Below are 21,022 nucleotides of genomic sequence, written 5' to 3'. Positions count from 1 at the left end.
CACACGCTGTGCGGGTCCGTGTGTATGAAATGCCCGGCAAAGGGACATACACAGAGACAGAAGGTGGGTTGCCAGGGGCTGGGGGCAGGGGGGAAGGAGGAATGCCTGCTTAATAGGTGTGCAATTCCCACCTGGTGTGATGAAAAACATTCTAGAATCAGGTAGAGGTGATAGTTACACAACATTGCGAATCAACCAAATGCCACTGACGTGTACACTTTAAAATGGTTAGAGGCAAATTTTATGTTACGTGTCTTTTAACAACAGTAAAAAAAATTGTATCTGTACACAGGACTTCTCCACCCTGGGCACAGGTGGGATTGGGGAAAGGAGATGAGAGGGACCCTGTCCAGGTGACACCATACTTGTACTCACTGGATGCCTCCCTGGGGTGTGGAGGGAGCAATGAGTAGGAGGATGGGAGCCCCCAGCCATCCGCCAGCCAGTGGCTGGATTACAGGTGACATTCAGGCAACACAGAAGAGAGTCACACTGTATTTTGTGCCAGGAACATGAATCATCAAATATGGTGGATAACTCAGAAATAACTTCAAAATTGTCTTCCTCAAATGTGGGGATTGTATCCCCCAGTGATATTAAACACTCCTGTTCTGAGCACCGGCCTTGGACAACACAGCCCCTGCCCTTCCCTCCTGGCAAGGGGAGCCTTGCTACCCTCACATTACAGGTGTGCAGACTGGAGCTCAGAGAGGCTAGGACACCTGTCTGAGGCCACACTGCCAGGTTTGCAGCCCAGTCTCTGCTTCCAGGAGTCCAGTGGACACAGCATTGTGGCTCTGAGCACTGTGCATAGTAGGTGCGTTACACATATCGAGAACAGCCTGGAGCCTAGAGTGGAAACCATGCCCACTTCTCATTCTCAGAAAGGCTTACATCCTTCCCTTGCTGAAAATCCTCCAAGTCATTCATTCATTCACTCAGGTTCACGAACACATCTGTTGTGGGCTTTCGAAGTCCAGAGTCCCATCAGCCACCCTGTCATCCCCTCCCTGACGGCCCACACACACCCTGCCAGTCTGACCACTGCCCTCTCAAGCAGACCTGGTCCTGCCACACCCCAAGACTTGCCCACACTCTTCCTTCCGCCTGGAAAGGAGGGGGCTGCTGAGATGGGCAATCAACTTGGCTGTCATTAGGAAACCATCAGAGTGGGGAAAAGGGATAAAAACATAATAACTAGACAACTGGTGCTCGGGAGGAGAGAGGTGGGTGGACGCAGGCAGCATTGTGGGATAATTGGCAGTCTGGATGAATGCATGTTTTGCAGGGCCCGGCTCTTGCCCCAGAGTGTGAAGAACCCTCTGGAGCCTTCCCGGCCCGCAGCTACCCGCTCAGGTGCTCCAGGAGAGGCCAGCAAGGGCCTTCTGAGTGGCCTGTGTGCACAGAGAAGCCAGGCGAGGTGCTCCTGTTTCAGTCGCTGGCTTTTCCCATGGAAAATTCTGGTCTGGGCTCATCCCCTGCATTGTTCAGGGGCCTTGGGACATGGGCAAGATGCCAGGAGAAGGGGGCAAAGCTGAAAGTCTGGAAACTTTCCTCACCCCTGGCCAGGCCAGTCAGAGGAGGGAGCTCAGAAAAGGGGTTCTGAGCCCTGCAGACAAGAGCTCTTGTCCCGTGGGGACTATGGACAGGGCCTCCAGTCCCAGACCAGAGGGCAGTGAGGCCAGCAGAGGGCTTGGCACTGCATTTGAGCTGGGCATCGTGGGAGGGGCTGCGCTGGACTGTAGGAAGGAAGAAAGAGCTGCCAGAGTGGTCCCGAGGATGAGGCAGTGCCAGTGGGGTGAGGGGCGATGTGACCTCTGCCAGGTGGCAGACAGGTACAGAAATGGCCAACAGGGTGTCTGCTATGGCATTAGCAAGGTACCAGTCTACTCACCTGGCAGCTCTGCGGGGCAGGGGTGAGGAACACGAGCACAGGGGTCGGCCAGGTTGACTGGACACCTGGCTCTGCCTTTTTGTAGCTTTGACACCTCAGGCAAATTGATTAACCTTTCTGTGCCTCAGTTTCCACATCTGTGAAATGGGAGTAATGACAGGCCTGACGCATCATGTTGCTGCTGGCAGGACAAGATGTGAAGTACGCAGCACTTTGTAGCCTCCTGTGGTCAGACGCCACTGGTGTTGGCCGTCATTAGCCCTCGTGGCCTGAGACTGGAGGCCCATTACTGACCTTCACTTGCTGAGCCCCCAGGGTCCAGCTGCATCGATCAGGAGAGGGGGTGACTGGCATTTACCCCAGCAGCTCTAAAGTCAGTGGGCAGCCACGTCACCGCCACGCACACCCCTGTGGGTTCACTCCTGGATCAGTTCTCGACCCAGCACCCCACTCTGGATGGAGCCTAGACACCCACGGGAAATGAGCTCCATGGTCACCGAAAATGTGCACATGAGTCTGGGACATTGTCTGGGTGTCCTCCAGAAGAATGACAAATGCACTGCAGCATGTCTGCCCAGTGGGTGGCACATGTCCATGTGGGTGATGCTCCCAGACAATGGTGGAGAGAAAGAAGCCAGACAGGACATACACTCTAGACCAAGCACAACCCTCCACGAGACACAAGTCAGACTAGAGTCACTGTGGGTGGGAGGCACCTGCTGGGAGGGGTTCCAGGGGAGCCTGCTGGGTTCCAGAATGTCCTCTGTCCTGTGCTGGGCAGTGATTACACAGGTACCCACCTATGTAAAGATGCAGCAAACTGTCCTCCTGAGATTTTTCTGCCCTTACCTTACATAAGTTATGCCTCAATGAAAAGGCTGTGAAACACAAATTTACAGGGTTGACAGACTAAGGCCAAGTTGTCTTACAAAAATTAAAATAAAGAACATGTGTTTAATCAATGAACAACTAAGGTGCCACAACAAAGAATTGATGCTTCTCATCTCTCTCCCTTCCTGTTTGTCCCTGCCTGCTACTCTCTCTGACTCTGTCTCTGTGGGGAAAAAAAAAAAAGAACATATGCTTAATAAATACAATGTGAACATTCGTTCAGTATCATTGTTGCATGCCTTGTCTATGTGTGTGCCTGGCCTTGGGGACCACCCCAACAGGAGTATAGCCCAGACCCAGGCTCTCAGACACCCTGGGATCAAGAGGCATCCCAACCTGGTCCTCCAAATCCCACCTCCAAAGGTGGGTGTCCGCCTACCCACCCTCCCCCCTGCCTGGACTCTGGCCACCCATGTGGCCAGCCTGCCCCCACAAATCCCTTGGCCTGTGCGAACCCCAAGTAAAGAAGACAGGCTGCTTTCAGTGGCTCCTGGGGCAGTGAGGAGGAGAGGGACAGGAGACCCTGGAGAGGAGGAGGCCCTTCATGGCCAGGGCTGTGACAGGTGGTACCTTCCTCCTCTCCACTGTACCCGGCCCAGCACTTGGGGCCAGTGTGCTGAGCTGCCAGCCTGCTGGCACCCCCCTCCCTGAGGAGTTAGACCCAACAGTGGGCCGGGCCTTGATGGAGACTTGGAGCAGACAGTTCTGAACTCTGGCTGAGACCTCCCCTGCCAAAGCCCGGCCTGGGGCAGCTCCACAGGAGCGTGGGGGTGCTCTGGAGGTAGGACCAGGACAGTACTCGAAGAGGGAGATTAAGACCCAAGGTCTTCCTGGAGCATGACCTCATGACTAAATCTTCTGGCCCTCAACACTCAGGCCAACCCCTCCCCCCAGAGAGAGGAGGGGCACTGGGAGATACCTGCCCTGCCCCTCCCTTCCCATCCTCAGGTGGTTTGTGTTGGGAGGGCAACCCACCCAGCCACCTCTGCCCCCCAGGGCTACCACACCCTTGCCCAACCTGCTCCTCCCCACATCAGCAGGACAGTGGCCGCAGGGCCTGAGTTGACAGGGCCTTGGGTGTCATCAGGACGTTGGCTGCAAGCACACTCCTTATCACTCCTTCTTACCCACATTGCTCTGGGGGTGTATTCACATTTGGCCCGGCTAACATGTCCTCTTGGACCCATGGCCCTCCCCCACAGAGGCCCAGGGAGCAGGACCCTGAGCTGGACCCCCTCTGGCTTTTCCTAATGCCATTTGGGGCAAGACTGTCCACTCCCACCTACTGTGGGCTCCCCAGGTCAGGGATCCCCAACATTGTCCAGCACCTGGCTGGGCTCTGAACTGGTTTTGGACATGAGCCCCCACCCCAGCTCCAGCTCCTTGGGAGGTGGGGATAAGCTAGCCAAGTTGGACCACATCCCCAGCCTCCTTCTGGGGCCCCATCCATGGCTCCAGCCCTGGCCGCCTGGCTGGCCCAGAGCCCCACCAGCCCATTCTCCTGGCCTGGGGAACTTTGTAATTCTTCCTTCTCATGCATCCTCCAGCAAAATATTTGAGGAATGTTCTAATTATCTGTGATCAGCCAGGGAGGTGAGCCTGGGTCCACTTGTCCAGGAAGTACTCTGCAAATACCTGCGAGGGTGGCACCTGGCTTTCACGCCCACCCAATGCCACATCCCGCCAGCTGTCCCTCAGGTGAGCAGGGGTTGGCCCAGAACTTTCCAGCCACAGATGGGCTGGCTCTGGAGCTCAGCAGGGTACCATGGGGGCTAATGATGGCCTCAGTGCCCCTGTCAAGTGGGGATAAGAATGTCTTTCAGGGGTGGGGTCACTCTGCAGAGCCCCCAAGCCACCATCAGAGTGTCAGAGCTTGGCACCAGAAGGGTCTCCACAGCCTTTCTCTATGGAGTGGGACAGCATAGAAGGGAACAGAATGGGTCAGGGCTGGACACAGTTGGTGCAAGGGCTTGTGGAGCTCGGCCACCTGTGCTTCCTCGGGTCTTCCTGGAGTCTATGTGTCTCCCTCCCCTACTAGAGTTCAAGGCCCCACTAGAGTTCTGACATCCCCAGATGTCAGAAAGGCCACTGCAACGTTGTTCTGAGCCTCAGTTTTTTCATCTGAAAATAGGAAACCATCAGCCCTCTTTTGGCAAATGGCCTTTCCCTCTCCTGGTCTGGGCTGGAAGAACCCAGACCAGCAAGATGATAGTAGGTTCATGTATACAGAAGACAGGCCTGACCACAGCCACCCTGGCCAGCTGGCCTGTCACCTCACCTGCCCAAACTCAGGGCCTCCACTTTCAGAAGAGGAACAGTTCAAAAGGCCGCATATCCACCTCCTCCTAGGGCAGCTCTTCAGGATGGGCTTCTCCAGCCCGATACAGATGAGGAAACTGAGGTTTCAGAGAACACCCAGAAGGAGGCATCAGGGGTTGTGGGTACGAACCAGGGTGTCCCAAGAGGAAGCACAGAGAGGCTGGAGATAGGAAGGGGCACCGCTAGGCACCTGCCCTGCCTGCGCCTCAGTTTCCCATCACTGTAGAGAGAGGCTGAGATGACAACCTAGGTACCTATAGCTGTATCCTAAAGAGAGTCCTCTGGGTTTGGGGTCCTGTGTTTGAGTTCTGCTCAGCCACTGACTCTCACTGGCCCTTTGAGTCTCAGTTTGCCCATCTGTCCAATGGGGAGAGTAGCCCTCGCTCGCAGGCAGGGTCTCCTGCAGGCTGACTCCTGGCACTGTGGTTCCTGCCAGCAATAGCCCTTCTAGGCCACTGCTCCATTCAGTCCACTGCCCACAGTGTCCCTGGGGAAAAGAGAACAGCATCATCTGCTCCCTCATGTCCCTGGTGGGCAGCTGCCAGCCCTCCTTCCCCACAGAGCTGGCGTTCCAGGCCTGGCATCCAGGGACCCTACCCTGGAAAGAAACCAGACAGGCTGGGCAAAAGCAGGCAGTGAACAGGAAGGGGGTCTTGGGCAAGGCTGAAGCCACTGGAGGTGGGCAAAGAAAGCCAGGGGGTCCTCCACACCTAAGAGTAGGTCCCACAGCTGCTAAATCTATGGAATCAGAACCTCACCCCATCGTTGTGACCCCATGACATTGATCCCTGACCTCAGACACTTCCAGACCTATACTGGGCATTCAGAGACATACTGGACCTGCAAATCCCCCTCCAAGGGTTCCCTGCCTTCTCCAGCAGCCAGGAAAAATTCCAGGCCCAGCTTGCTCTCTTCTCCAAGAAGTCTTCCTGCCTCTCTCTTCTGTCCTCTCTCCCAGCATCTATGCCAGGCTCCTGAAGAGGCTGTTGAGGGCTGAGTCAGCAATACCTGTCTAGCCAGGCCATGGCCACACTTCCGGAACCCTTTGCTGTGCTCTGGACCTTCCCTAGCCTTATCCCTGGCCTTTCTCCTCATTCCTCATGGAGGGAATACCGGTGCCACGGTACCTGAGGCTACGCAGCACACAAAAGGCCCCAGCAGGAGTGAGACTCCTCTTCTAGCCCTGGCCTTGGTCTCAGCCCCAAGTCCCCAGATATATTGGAAGTAAGGGCACCTAGCAGGCATGGGTAACCAGGATTGCCAACCTGAAACCTCAAGATAGATGGTGAATGAACTGGAAGGTGAGACAGATGGGAAGCTGGCCAAGCTGGGAGTCGGGGTACCTCATGGGTCAGCCAGGCCTCACCCTTCCTGACTACTCTGGACATGGTCTGAGTTGCAGGTTTGGGGGCTGAGTCCCTGAAGGCAGTGGGCAGTGAGCCGTCACCTCTGTGTAGACTGCAGGGCAGGCCTGAGCTCCTGGCCCGAGGACTAAAATTCAGGCTGGCATCCTAGAGGTTGCCCGTTCCAGAAACAGATGAAGGTGGGGCTTGCATGGGCCACACAGAACCTCAGAGCCCAGTGTGAGCCCAGGCCAAGGCCCAGCCCCATCCGGGCTCCTCCAGGCTCTATGCCCTGCCCTCTGTTCTCACCAAAGCCGGGAACCCCCTCTGGGCCAGAACCTCCTGGGCACAGAACCTTCCCCAGCCGTCCCACTTCTTAAGCAGCCCACTGCTCTGGGCTTCAACTTCTAAGAATTTCTGGGCCACCAGGTCCTCCTCAGCCGACCCCTTAGCCTGGATGCCTTGCAGGACAGGGTGCTCAACTACCTCAGGGACAGCGTGCTCCACCCCCGGGAATCCTGGCTGTGATGACCTCACCTATGTGGCGAGTGTTTAATGAGGCCAGCACCTACAGAAGACCTCCCTGGGTTCAGAGGCCCCGGGGTCCTGCCTGAAGCTGCTCAGGACCACATGTTCCCCCTTCTTGCAGCCAGCCCCCTTTGGAGACACATCCAAGGCCACACAACCACCTGGCAAGGGTTCGACATCAGACCCAAGGGCAAAACCAGGCACCCTCGGCCTTTCTCCCCACTTCCTGTTTCCTTAGCATTCTTCCACTGTTGGCTGCCCTCCCGCCTCCCCCTCTCCCTCTCTCTCCTCCCCCTACAGGAATCTCCACCCTGGAAGGAAGGCAGGGAGGGGGAGCCAGGGGTCGCTCTGGGCTCACACTCAGACTTGGCTGCAAACCCTGGCTCTCAACACCTCTCTGGGAGGGGCTGGGAACTAAGCATGCAGTGACCAGCATGCGGGGCGGGTGGGGGGCAGAGCACCCAGCAATGTCCACTTTGAAGCAGAAGCTAGACAACAAGGAGGACTTCCCTAGAAGATGGAGTCAGCACACCTCATATCCTGCCTTGCTTTCGGAGCTGCTGAAAAGGAAATAAGGGAGCACAGGGTCAGTATGTCCATCTCCCCGCACATGTCCTGGGGCTGCAGCTTGTAGTGAAGCCCCCCTAGGTCACAGGACCAGCCAGGTGGGGTCTGAGAGAAAGGATGGGTGTAGCCCTCAGCCCAGAGCCAGCCCCAGACACAACCGACTGCAGCCCCCATCTGTCATTTCCAGAACCAGTGTCCCTGGAGTCCCCGCCATGCCCTGTGTAATGAGCCCAGAGGCCTGGTGTGCTCTGAGCTACTAGGGACAGGGTGAGCTACCAGAGCCTGAGGCTGCTGACTCCCTGTCCAGTGCTCTCGTAACACCAGCCTGCCTGGCCAGCCCTGGGGTCCAGCCAACGCCCTAGGCACATTCTTGAGCATCCTCCCTGGGCTGGCCCTATTTCATGGGCCTGAGGCTCAGGAAGGCCACCCCGGGAATCTGGGCATGTCAGACACTGTGCTTTACCCCCAGGACAGTGACAGGGGTTTTGTCCATGGATGTGGCCAAGCCACCCCTTCAGCCCACTAAAGGGCTCAATGTGGGTGGATGGCAGCCAGGATGGACCCAGGGAAGATGAGGACAGCAAGGTGATGCTCTAGCTTCTTCCAGAGGGGGCATGGCGGCAGCAGCTGGAATTCCCAGAGCTCCCAGCCAGCAGTGAAGTCACCCTGGGAAGACTGAGTTGGGGCAGCTGGGAAGTCTTCCAGTTCCCAGCCTACCCCTGTGCCCACCTACACCTGCCAGGGGCCAGCACTAGCCTGAAGGACTCTGCCACCACTGTGCAGTGGGCCCTGACCAGGTCTGGGCCTCACTGGGCCTACCACACATGAGTAGACATCTTACCACCTGACGTGTGTTTACTGGGCACCAACTAGGTGCCAGCTGCTGTGTTAGGTCCTAAGCGGGGGGAGGCAGCTGTCAACCTTACAACCACAAGCCCGGCCTCACGAAGCCTGTGTGCTAATGGTGACCCCTTCCCAGTCAGCCCTGCAGATTCTGTCTGGGGAAATCGTCCCAAAGCTCCCCCCATCTGAGGCCAGAGTCTGGAGCGCATCCTCCACCTCCTGTTGTCCACCCCATACCCAGAATGAATCTACCCATCCTGTTCTGCTTAAAACCTTCCCTCCCTCAGCTCCCAGGACTGGGGCAGCTGCCCCTGCCACCGCTCAGCCCTCCTCTCCCACCCCCACCGCACTCTGGCTGTTACCCACTCCTCATTCTCCAGCCCACACCCACAGTCGTCCCTCTGCCAGAAATGCTATCCTTTCCAGCACATTCTTTAGGACCAGGTCAGAGCTCACCTTCCACAAGTGGTCTTCCCTGATCCACCCTCACTGCAGATGGGGTAGGGGTTCCCGTTGTGGGTAGCACAGGAGAAGAAGGGAGGGGCTGCCCAGTCCCACCTGCACACACGGCTCATCGTGTTCACCTAGCCCACAGGCTGCCATAGGTGCTGTGGTGGGAGGGGCGTGGAGTGGTGGGGGAGGGCCCAGGGTGGTGAGGGAGGCTGGCAGGAAGAGGAGAAGGAGAGCAGGGCAGAGGACACCTAGGCCCATTACCCAGATGGAGAAACTGAGGTCCAGAAAAGTGGCAGGTGACCTCCGAGATTGCCACAAATCCACAGCACATGGCACCAAACACATGCTGACCCAACAGAGATCACAAGCTGGTCAACTGGGCCTGCCTTCTTATGACTCCAGGTCAACAGACAATTCTAACCAGAGGTCAGAGGCAGTGGCATTTGCATCAGCAGGATGCCCTGAGAGGCAGCATGGACCCAGGCTGGCATCTGGGCTCAGCCCCCTCAGGCATGACTTAGAGAGTTACTGACCCTCATGCACCCCACTTGACCCTTACACAGAGCCCTTGCTTAGCCCCCTGTCCTGGTGGCAAGGGAGGAAACGGCCAAAGCGTACCCCAACTGGTGTGCACATGTCAGTCCCACAAGAGGCCCTTGTAGGGGTACCCACGTCCTCCAGAAGTAGAACACCTGAGTCTCCCAGGAGCAGGTAGTCTATTCTAGAGGAATTCCATTCAAAGGTGCTTTTAAATATGGTTTACCATGAGGGCCCTTGGCACCCTTGTGGCACCAAGGGAGGTGAGCTGAAACACCACCCACCCTTGTCCTGGCTCCTTCCCTCCAGAGGGCTGGGCACGGCGGCAGGGCTTCCCAGCACCACAGCACAGGGAACACCTCTGACCTGGGAGGCGAGTGGAGTGGAGTGGGGAACAGGGACATCCACAGGGAGAGTGGGTGGTGTCCAGAAAGTGATGGGAGACTACAGGTCTCGTCAGGATGGGAGCCAGGGGTGCTAACTCAGGCTCTTCCAGATCATGGCTGATGTGCAGGGAGCTGCTCACTGGGCAGGGTGGCATCCACTCTGGGCAGCTGACAGGCTTTAAGGTCTGCTGTAGCAATGACTACTTGGAGACTGCCGAATTACAGTGTCGTCCAATCATAGCCTCAGACAGAGCCCTTCATGGACTCCCTGGGGCCTCAGAGGCCACCTGCTCCAGCCTGAGGCTGGGAGAGGTGTTGATGGGCAGGTTTCCAGGACCCCTGCTGTGCTTTGCCGCTGAGGCTGTGGGGTGACTGCCTTGGGGCCTTAGTATCCTCATTCATGGAGTGGGCTAAGCACACTGCATGGCTGCCAGCACAGATGACCCAGTGAAGGCTGGCTGTCTTCCAGGCAAGGCCATTCTCAGCATCTCTGGCCTCACTTCTGGATCTGCTTGAATGCCTCCAGGGCCAGAGAGCTCACTACCTATTTGCCAACAACTGGACTGGCTTGAGGCTCAGGCTCTCCATTTAGGGGTGAGGACACCCAGGGTGGGAAGCAGGACTGGGGTGGGGCCTGAGCAAGTGGAGCAGCTCTGTGATGAAGACAGGGAAGATGGAGAAAGGAAAGAGGGAACGCACCTGTGCCCACCCCCACCCTGTTGGCCAGCCCAAGGGGAGGCCCCAGCCCCGCGCCAGGGAAGGAGGACAAACGGTGGTTTTGTCCTTGGCCAGCGGGCGGCCTGCACCACACAATGACCCTTTCATCAGGCTGAGGGAGCCCTGGGCCGGGGTTTCATCTGACAAGGGAGGGCGCCCAGCCTCCTGTCCCCTTGCTGGGGGGCAGGGGGGTGCTGAGCCCTATCTAAGCTGGACCCAGGGCCATGAAAAATGGAGGCCCTAGGGGAGCCAGCTGAAACCCCTCCAACTGCCCAGGGGGAGGGAAGCCCCAGCATTTAGGGGACTGGCCACAGGCTGCACTGGGGTGGGGGGGGGCTGTTCCAGGTACTCCCCAATCCTGAGCTGACAGGTCTGGTTCCCTCAATCAAGACCTCCATCTCATCCCTTCCCCTCCCCTGCTACCACCCTCTACCCAGAGCACTGGTCCAGATCCCCCGCTGGGATTCTGGGCTCCCCACAGGCTGCTAAGATTCTGAGGGACATGGTAGGGTGAAGGGGGCAGGGAGTGTGACTCGCTAGGCCTGTGTCCACCATGTCCCCAGGGGAGCCCAATGCAGAAACAACACCCCCCCCCTCGTGGTGCCCTCCTCCCCTCAGAGAGCCTCCACCAGTTGCCTGCACCGATCTTGAGGCGCCGGAGACCCTGGGGCTCTTCTCTCTGTTGGACCACCATAGGGAACACTTCCTCAGAGGGCGATTACCCTAGGCTCCAGGTGACCTCAGGAGCAGGCCTCTCTGCTTGACCCTGGCATTCAGTCTGCCCACCTCAGCAAGACACTGTGAGGCTCCCTCAAGAGGAACCCTGGGTGAGTGGGCTTGATAAGAGAAGAGCTATTCCTTCCAAAGTTCTCTCGCACCTTCCTGTTTAGTCTGGGCAACTCCTATCCATTCTTTGAAACTGTCTAGGTGTCACCTCCTCCAGGAAGCCCTCCAATACACTCTTAAGAGTTCATCACTCTCCTCTGAATAAACAGCCACTGGGCCTCTCTTCTCCTAATAGCTGAAAATGACCCCATCTCCTGAGCACTTACTGCATACCAGGGACCCAGCTAAGCACATCTCTGCATTTGCCTGTTGAATTCTCACACCCACTCTGGCAGAGCTGAGTTCCCATAGCCCTTTCTGTATGGAGGACACAGCCAAGGTTCCAGGATGCACCCAGGCAGTAAGAGGAAAAATGGAAATGGGATCTGGGTCATCTTGGCCTCACAAGGACTCAAAGGAAACCTGGTTAGAAAATGGACCATTCTCTTGCAGGCCTCAACACTCAGCTGCAGAACTCACTGTGGCCCCAGAAGAAGCCTATGAGGAACCCCCTACCTGCCCCCGCCCTCCCTACCCCCACACAGAGGATCAAAGGGAATCCTTTCCAGAATGCACCAGCCCCCCCTTTAAGTAGTGGTTGACAAGTCTCACTCACATGCCAGTGACTTCTTGGGGTTTTCTTGAGCTGGGGGTCCCTTGGGTGCTAAGATTTTTGTCAGATTCCCTGGCTCTAACCCCCCTGTGTACACACCCACCTTTCTCCAGAGCTGAACGTGCTTTCAGACCTGAAGGCACATGGGCCTGACCTGAGTCTGAAAAGGAAGGCTCTCCAGCCCTGGTAACAGATGAGTATCCTGAGGCCAAGAGAGGCACATGGACCTGATCGAGGACACACAGCAGAGCTCCTTTCACATCCTGATAAACACAGCCTTCCAAGCCGAGAGCTGCTCCTCCCAAGGGTGACCTGTCCATGCCTGAGCCGGTGGCCCCATTCTGCCCCCACGCGGGCTGTGATGCCACAGGAGCAGACCTGATTCAGCCCCCCCTCCCACCTAGGGTCATGCCCACATGGCTTCTGGGACTGCGGTGGACACCACCAATAAAGCCACAGCAGCAGAGCCGGGAAGAAGCCCAGCCTTGGCTGGGCAGTGGTGAATGCCCCCTAACCCCCCACAACCAGGTGGTCGGTGAGTAACCACCCTGTCACTCATGACTCACTCAGCTCCCCAGAGCAGGAGGTCACCATGAAAGGCTCCTACCGGAAGACCTGGGGGATCATTGCAGCCAACCCCCACATCTGGGAGGGGGAGGCCAAGACCGGAACAGACCTGCCCAGCACAGGAGGCCAGTTTGGTCCTGGCATGAGGCCTCCACCAGGCGCCCATACCAGCTGACCTGGCATCACAAACCATCCTCTTGGCCTGCGGCCCCTCACCTGCCCTCCCTTGGGCCCTCACTGACCCCCCGCCAGCCCTGGGAGCTTCTGCTCTGACAACAGAGGTACAGAGGAGGGTATGGCTGGCCAGAGCCGCCTCACACAAGCTTAGCTGGCCGAGCTCAGCATCAGGCACGGGGAAGCTCAGGGCCCTTCCAGGCCAGCACACCCGTCGGACCCAATCAGTGGCAGGGGCCCAGGCATGCATCTGGGATTCACTGTGCACGGACCACAGCCCAGGCCAGGGAGCTGGGAGAGCAACCCAGATGAAAGGGAAAGGATCAACTGTCCGCCAGTGTCTGTGATGCCAGCAATGGGATGCCTTCTGGAAAGTTCTCTGAAGCAGAAAGCAGCCTCCACCCAGGGCTCCTCCTGCCCCGGGCGTCCTCAGATCTCCAAGGGCCAACCTTCTTAAGCATTCCTGTGGCACTGAGGTGGGCTTACCATTGGCCCATGACAGGTCTCAAAGCACTTTTGCATTGGCCGCCTCACCTGCCTTCAGGCATCAGCTAAACCAGTAAAGAGGGTTTTCTCACCATGCACACTCTCCTTTGCACCACCTGGAGTTTGCTCCCACCCACAGCATCTTATATATCTGGTCTCTGCCCACCCGAGCAGGGCAGGGAAGCCCTAGAGATGCTTGAAGCCTTCGTTCCTTGCTCCTGGGAATGTCTGATTTTGTCTCTCCTCAGGAAAGGTTAGCATCAGCACTTCCCTGGGGACAGCAGGTCAGGCTGGGCTGGCTGGAAGGCCAGTTGATGAAGGTAGGGCAGGGGGCAGTCCGACTTACTCCCCCACCACCCACACCAGACCCAGAACTGGCTCAGGATCATTTGGGAAAGCCGTTGCCTTGGGAGAATTCTGCCAACAAAGCTGGCAGGCACACTCGTGAAGAGAGCCTGTGTGGGCACAGATGTCACTGTAGACCCTGATTTGGAGGGCCAAACCCAAAGGAAAACTTAGGGTCTGGGGAGGTATACTGGCCATCACCTGCCTCATAGCAACTCAGCGGCTGCCTTGTCCCCCCACCCCTCTCACCAGCTCCTGAGTCCCTTACCCGCCTCCTTCTTGCAGAATCTCACTACAAACCGTCTGGGGAGTCCAGGTTTCCCAGCCTCTGAACACCTCCCTGTTAACACCAAACCTCAGCCAGCTGGGTCCAAAATGGGTTCTTAAGCAGAGGAGCTGCGGACTGTCTAGCAAGATTTAAGATTGTGATGCTGGGGATTCTGGTAAAGGAGAAGCTCTGGACCTACACCTGGACCTCTGAGAACCTGAGACTGGGAGTCCAAGGCCCCCTGGGCTGATCCACTTCTTGGGGGACCCCAGAAACAGGACTAGCTTGAGTCCCCAATGATCAGGAGGTCTCCACCCGCCCTGCCTGGGGCAGCCTGCTTCATTCCCCCCCCCCCCCCAGGCGATGCCTCCACAGCCGGGGCTGCCCGCCGGGCCTGGAGCGCTCTCTGCGCCCGGACCTTGTAATTATGTCCCACAGCCCGGGAAACCGCGGGCCTCGCAGCATCTGGCTGTGGTTGCGAACTTTTGTTTCAAGATGCGCGACTATTTATAGAAGGAAAACTGGTAGGATAGTAATTTCCTAGGAGCTGGAGAAGAAATTGGCTGTGTCTCTATTAAAAGGGGGTGGGGGCACGGCGATTTATTAGGACTGCGGCTTCGTGGGGGGAGGGGGTGGCTCAGGGAGCGGGAAGGCAACGGCTGCCCCCTCTGGCCGCGTTAGGCGACCCCGGACGTGGCCCGCGTGTAAAAGAGAGGGAGGGGGAGGAGGAGGAGGGGAGGAAAGAAGGGGGAGGGAGAGCTGCTCTGAGGTTTAATCAGTAGCATCCAGCTTAAATTCCCCCAAACGGTGGTTCCATAAATCAAACTTTTTTTTTTTTTAAATCGGAGGCCAGAGCATATGCGTCCCATTAGGAATCCAACGAAGCCACCACTGCGCCAACGGGCCCCCTCGGCTCGCTGGGCCAGGCCGAGCCCTGCCTGGAGCTGCCCGGAGCCCCGCGGGCGCTGGCCGGCCCAACGCACACGCGCGCCCACGCTCAGCGCTGCCCTGGCTGGAACTGCACGGCGCACCTCGGCTAGCCGCGGGCACACTGTGCACACCGTCGCCCCCCGGGTGAGAAGTCGGCCCAAGCAGGGATCAAGCCCCCAGCTCGGAGGGAACACACAAGAAGCCGCAGCAACCTCATAGAACAGCTTGGGCACTGTTGGGGTGCCCGGTGCACGTGTGCGCCACTGTATGCGGCCGAGCGGGTTATGTGGATACGGTTTTCACAAATGTGGCACGACCGTGCCGGCATGGATGTACATTTGGTAGGATGAGTCCGTTGGTCCAAGACTCTGCTGGGACGCGCAGGGAATCTCCGTGTCGCCCCCGCGCCCTCCGGCCTTTGCGCTTGGTGCCTCAGCCTGGTCTCGGGAGTCATTCAGGCCTCTCGGGAGCCACCTTTTCTCTAACCCCAAAGCCGGAACTTCTCATTACCAGAGCTCTCCTCATCCCCGGGCCCTCCACCTACGCGGGTTAGGCCAGCCAGGCGACCCAAAATCTCCCTGTTTTTGCGCACACCGGACACCGGGCGCCCCACCCAGGGATCTCACTGCCTCGTTCCCTGTCCTCCCAGTTCCTGCGGGGAAGGCTGATGTGGGAGTGCCCCCGCCCCCCCCCCCCACCCCGCATGCGGCCCGCGGCACTCACAGGTAGCTGCCGCTGGACAAGATGAGAAAAATCTGCGGGCAATAGATGGAGAGAAGCGCGCTGCGCGGCGACAGCAGGAGCATGGTGGGCCGGCGATCTTGGCGAGGCTGGGCAGGCCCCGCGGGCAGGGCGCCTGAGCCAGCTGATACCGAGGTTTCCGCGGCCCTCCCCGAGGTAGGGCAGCGGCAGTGGGCGCTAGGGACCCTGGCGTGGGGGTCCCGGCGCAGTGGTCGCCGGTGCCCCACCGCCAGGGCCGCGCATCGCGCTTGGACTGGAGTGCGGGGCGGGGGGTGGGGGCCGGCAGGGGGCAGCGGGTGTGCCTCAGCCGCCGTCTGGACCTCCGTCCGTCGATCGGTCGGAACCGGCTCTGTCACTCGCTCTGGCTCACGTCTTCAAGTCTCCAGAGGCACGCAGCTGCCATTGGCCGGGCCGCCCCTACATCCGCCTCCTCCGCGGGCGGGTTTTTTAAAGGGGAGGCTGACCCGAGAGCGCGGCAGGAGCCGCCCCCAAGGCTTGCCCAAACTGCCTTGGCTGGGACCCCTTCCCGCAACTTCAGAGAGCCACACAGCTCTGGCCGACGCTGAAGGGTGCACCTTGGGGTGGGGGGGAGCACCGTGGGTAAACCGCGCGGGGGCGTGTGCTTCTCTTAGAGGCTGTGCTCCGCAATGTGTGCTCTTGTGTGTATGCATGTGCCTGCATGTGCCTGTGTGTGCCTGCGGGAGCGTGGGCGCATCAGTGAGGGCGCAGGTGTGTGCGCACAGATGCACTATGTGTGCTGCGCCTCTGACCGCGTGCGCCCTTGGGTTTGGTGAGGCTCCCTATGGGTTGCATGCACTCACTGCTATGGCCAACCAGACCCAGCCTGGCAGGGCTCACCTGTGCACATGCGCATTGGTGTCTCTGCAGGGTTCTGCCTCTGAGTCTCTTCGGAGAGGCAGACTGTGGAAAAGTACCCCCAGCAGGTGCACAGAGGCCCGCAACTCTGGCTTTCCCCCTCACTTCTTTTGGTTGTAATAAAGTGTAATTTTTTTAAAACCCAGAAACACAGGTTTTGAGTCCCACCTTCTGTAGTTTGACAAGCTTGGCTACACATCAGTGGTCCTCTAGATACAGTATAGACGCCATAAGCTGGGGCAAAGGCACAAAGCAGGTAAAAATGACAAGAAAAAAGAGGTCTCTACAATATGGCCAACGGGCCCAGGGTGAGTGGATTTCCGGGATTCTAGACAAGGTATGAAGAAATCCTAGCACACTGGAGGAAAGGCTGCCTCTCCAACTTCATCCTTTCTGGTTGGGTCCAGGGATCTCAGGCCCCTTTGTCTCTCCTGGCTCCAAGGACAGGAGGCAGGCATGGAGCAGGGCTGGTCTTAGGACTTCATGACCCTTGTTCCTGGAGACAGCAGGTGCCCAGACTCCAGAAAGATGCTCCAAGCCATGGCTTGGCTTCTTCCAGGGCTGCAGCTTCGAGGCTGCTCAGTCCCCACATGAGGAAATGTAACTCCCCAAAGCCATTTGTTTTAAAATTGTGCAAAATCCAAGACACAGCTGGTCTTGGGACCCCAGTCTCCATAGGGATTGTGAGGACCGAGTTCTCCATTCCTGCTGGTCTGGGAGCTCCCCCAGGGGCTGCACATCTGCACTGGCTGAGAGGCATGTGGTGCGGGGGGGGGGGGGGCTGCATGGACACAGGTGTGGCTGGCAGGCTGTGATCACAGAATATCTCCCCAGCATATACGATCCCTGACATTTGGTTGGAACTTTGATGACCCTGAAGTTCCAACCCCTCCGATTCTGAGGTCCCAGAATACACTCTCTGGAGGCGTCCCCAGGGTGCCTGCAGCAGCTGTAATACTGTGGTCACTAACAATGAGAAAGGCTGGACTGGTGTGAACAGGTGTTTATTGGGACCCCTGCCCCCAACCTCACAGCAAAAGCCCCCAGGACTAAACATCACAGCACCCAGTAAAGGAGGCACTATGGCTACTCCACTTTTTGGATGAGAAAAGGTGGGCTGGGAGGTTTAAGAGCTCACTCAAGGTCACCAGATGAGGAGTGAGGGGGAGGACTGACCACCCAAACCTTGTCCTCAATGCACTGGGCTTCTAGGTTATTTAACCCCTCAGATGACATCTGGGCCCAGCTTCCCTCTCCTCCCTGCCGTGTACAGCCAAGATGGCTTGAAAGAAAGCAACCCCCTTCACTCTCACAAGTCCAAGGATGGCAGGGGCTGAGATGGTGGCAGGGACTGAACCCCCTCACCTTAGTAGATACCACAGTGTCTTTCTGGGTTTCCTAGATGTGGGTCCACAGGAGTGCTTAGGGGAGCACACCAGGGGAGGAGTCCCCACTCCAGGATTCCTTAATGGGAACAGAGGGCAGAGCCTGAGCCACTACCTGGCTCTCATACACTCCCAGAGAGGCTGGCACATGTGCCTGGGTGCACAGGCTGGGCCTCTCTCACTGGGCTCTCCCTATTCAAACACTGGCCACCATCCAATTCAGGACAGCCAGACCTACAGTCCCATTTACTGAAGGGAACAGGAGGTTCAGGGCATTTGTGTGTTGGGGGAGCAGCCCGGGGAGCCTAGGCTGGGCACTGACTTCACTCCCTTTGCTGCCTGGGAGTGGGGAGGTAGGGGTGCTTCAAAGAGCTCTTGCAAGCTGCTTCCAGGTGACTCCTGTTGAGGAAATGGTGCTAGGAAAAGTAGTCCCTGGTGGAGACCAGAGCCAAGTCCAGTCCCCGCTTTGCCACTTACTCTTGTGGATAAGTGACTTGACCTTCCTTGCTGGGTATCCTAATCCTTAAAAATGGGAAAAGTGCCTGACCTGTGGTGGCACAGTGGATAAAGTGTCGACCTGGAAATGCTGAGGTCGCCGGTTCGAAACCCTGGGCTTGCCTGGTCAAGGCACATATGGGAGTTGATGCTTCCAGCTCCTCCCCCTTTCTCTCTCTCTGTCTCTCCTCTCTGTCTCTCCCTCTCCTCTCTAAAAATGAATAATAATAAAAAATAAAAAAAAAAGGGAAAAGTAAGGACACTTAACTCCAGCGTTGCCCGGACACACAGGCCTCTCAGTGCTGAGAACCAGACTGCAGAGAAAGCCTCATTAGGGGGTGCCCATTACTTTGGGGGACACAGGAAAAGTAACTGCAAAGTCTGCTGGAGAGTCCAGAAAACAGTGCCTCCCTCCCCACCCCCAGCAGACTGATGCATGCACCCTCACCTCCCATAAACAAACACACAGGGACACAGCCTACACAGACCCACAAAAAAGAGCCACCAACAGCTGCAGAGATGCCAGCCAAGTCTGCAGAACTGAGGCTGGGAAAAAGGGCTTCCAATCTTGCCCCTGCAGTCACCAGCCTCAGTTTCTCCATCTGTAAAATGGCTGAGGGGGCAACGGAGGAAATTATTCTCAGGTAGAACTTCTACCTCTCTGCGGGGAAGCTGCGTCTCCACTAGCGGCACCTGGCCGGGCCCTTCCTTGGGGCTGTTCGCCGGCTTTGCCTGAGACCGGAATCGGCCTGCCTCTCTCCACTGGCAACGCACAGTAGGCGCGCAGGGAGCAGTGGGGTGCGGGGCCGTGAGCGCCCCGGCGAGGTGCACCGCACCCCCTCACGGTCATGCCGCCCCTCCACCCCCACTTCGAGAGAGGCTGAGACAGATTCTGTCTAAAGGAGATCGCAGCTCAACAGGTAAGGACTCGGCTGGGTTCAGGAATGTGGAAATACGACTCGGAGCAGCTACTGCTGTGAGCGCGGCCCGCCGGGCGCCCGCCCGCCCGGCCGCGCCAGGGGGAGCGCAGCGAGAGGGGGACGGGCCGAGATCCCCGGGAGGGCGGGGATGCGGGGCCCGGACCGAGCCCGAGGCGGCCGGGCCGGCCGTGCGGCCCCTCCCGAGCCAGCCGGACAAGTTGTCAAGGTAATTTCAACACGTCCGGGTGATGGATAGAGACGAAGGGCCGTGGCAGGCGCACCGACCTGCGCGCTCGCGGCCGGGGGGCGCGCCCCCCGCCCGCTGGGGCCTCCCGGAACGCCCGACACACCCCCCCCTTCCGCCCCCCGTCCCGGCGCGCCCTCCAGGCGGCGAGCGCTCGGCCCGGGCTCTGCGCCCAGCGCAGCCCGGGGGAGGGAAGGCGCGTCCCACCCCCGGGGCCTGGAGCCCAAACAGGTGAAAGTACGCGCCGCGCACGCTCACCGCTACCCGCAAGGCAGCCCGCAGCCGCCTGCGCGCCCTGCTCTCCCTCCACCAGCCCTGGACTAGGCGCCCCTCGGGAGAATCTGCCGCTCAGGGGACTCGGCTGCATCTTTGCCCGGCTTAGACAAGGGTCCAACACACAGGCCAGCCACGGATCCTCGAGAACCGCCCATGGCCGCCTCCTGTCCCCACGTTCCTGCGGGGACACCCAGGAGGTGGCTCCTGACGGCAGTCCCTACCCACGGCGTTACTCACCCGAGCTTCACGTAGAGGACGCCAAAGCAGAGAAACACGTAAAAAATCCACTTGCGAAAGTTTCTGTGCATGATCCAGGGAGGGGGGCTGCGCCATAGACAGCGGCGGCCGGAGGGGACGCGCGGGCGGGGCGGGAACGGGCAGGGGTGGGGGGCCTTGGCGGACCGCTTTCAGCCGGCGCTGCGGCTCGGGCGGCTGGCGACGCCCGGGCACTCGGCGCGCGCTGCCACCATGGTGAGCCCGCGGTGCCGCTGCCGCTTGCGCCTGGGGGGGTAACCTAGGCTGGGGGCCACAACCTCGGAGCCCGGCTAAGCAACCACGGGACCCCAGGAGCGCCAGCGGGGACCCGGGCCCAGCCCCGGCCCCGAGTGCGGCGGCTAGGCAGGCGCTGCCTGTACTGGGCGCAGCCGCCTGGGGCCGTGCGCGCCTCGCCGAGCGCCGCGGCGGCCAATGTGTCCGCACTTGTCGGCCTCCCCAGGTGACTCGCGGTCCGGGCAAGCGAGCTGCGAGGGAGCGAGCGCGCCCCAGGTAGGAGGATCCGCCTCCCGCCCGCCCTCCTCGCTCGCCGCGCGCTCTCTCTCCCTCGCTCCCCGGCTCTCCCCTCCCTTTTCTCCTCCCTCCCCCGTGACACACAGACACATCCACCCCCAGGACCCCCTCCCCAGACCGGCTCCCTTCGAATCGTCCTACTAGTACTGGGATGGGGGAGGGGGGTTGGGTGCGTAGGGGGGGCCGGTGGAGGAGGGTGCGGCTCGAAAGAGACACCTGCGGAGGGCTGGCTGCTGCTCTGCGCCCGCAGGGGTGGGGGTGGGGGTGCCGGGGAATGGACGGTACAGATCGTGGTGGCCACTTGGCCTCCAGTTTCTAGTGGGGGAGGGAGAGACCACCCAGCCATATCGCTGTTCTGGCGCGCTTCCCCTCCCTACCCCCAGCAATTATTCACACAGGGTCCTCCTGGGCCACACCCTCAGCCTAGGCAGCAATGTCTTCTTCCTCGCAGACCTCTATCAGAGACTTCCCTTCAGAGCACCCAGGGTCGCCTCCACCTGTCAGCATTACTAACTCAGAGTGGGCACAGGGAAGGGACAGACAGCCCCGGCCAGATGCAGGGGGATGGCTCAGATGACCTCCCGCAAGAAGGCATTTGACTAAGTACCATGAT

The 21,022-nt window shown here is 59.0% G+C and overlaps 1 protein-coding gene across 2 annotated transcripts in view; it reads right to left on the bottom strand.

Annotated features, from left to right (window-relative positions):
• WNT7B (Wnt family member 7B) overlaps positions 1-20,347 on the bottom strand; it is a 49,500-nt gene extending 29,153 nt beyond the window's left edge. Inside the window, exon 1 of one of the 2 annotated variants that reach the window (XM_066255494.1) lies at positions 19,861-20,347. In XM_066255494.1, coding sequence (XP_066111591.1) covers positions 19,861-19,931 — 71 coding nt within the window. In that variant the 5' untranslated portion in view covers positions 19,932-20,347. Of the gene's footprint in view, positions 1-15,409; positions 15,695-19,860 lie in introns of those variants that run through there. The other variant, XM_066255485.1, reaches the window with a different exon arrangement.
• Between the last annotated feature and the right edge of the window lie 675 nt (positions 20,348-21,022).

This window comes from Saccopteryx bilineata, chromosome 1, assembly GCF_036850765.1.
Source record: "Saccopteryx bilineata isolate mSacBil1 chromosome 1, mSacBil1_pri_phased_curated, whole genome shotgun sequence".
Classification (NCBI taxonomy): Eukaryota; Metazoa; Chordata; class Mammalia; order Chiroptera; family Emballonuridae; genus Saccopteryx; species Saccopteryx bilineata.
The sequence above is the reverse complement of the archived record's forward strand: the minus strand, read 5'-3'. Positions and strand labels throughout refer to the sequence as shown.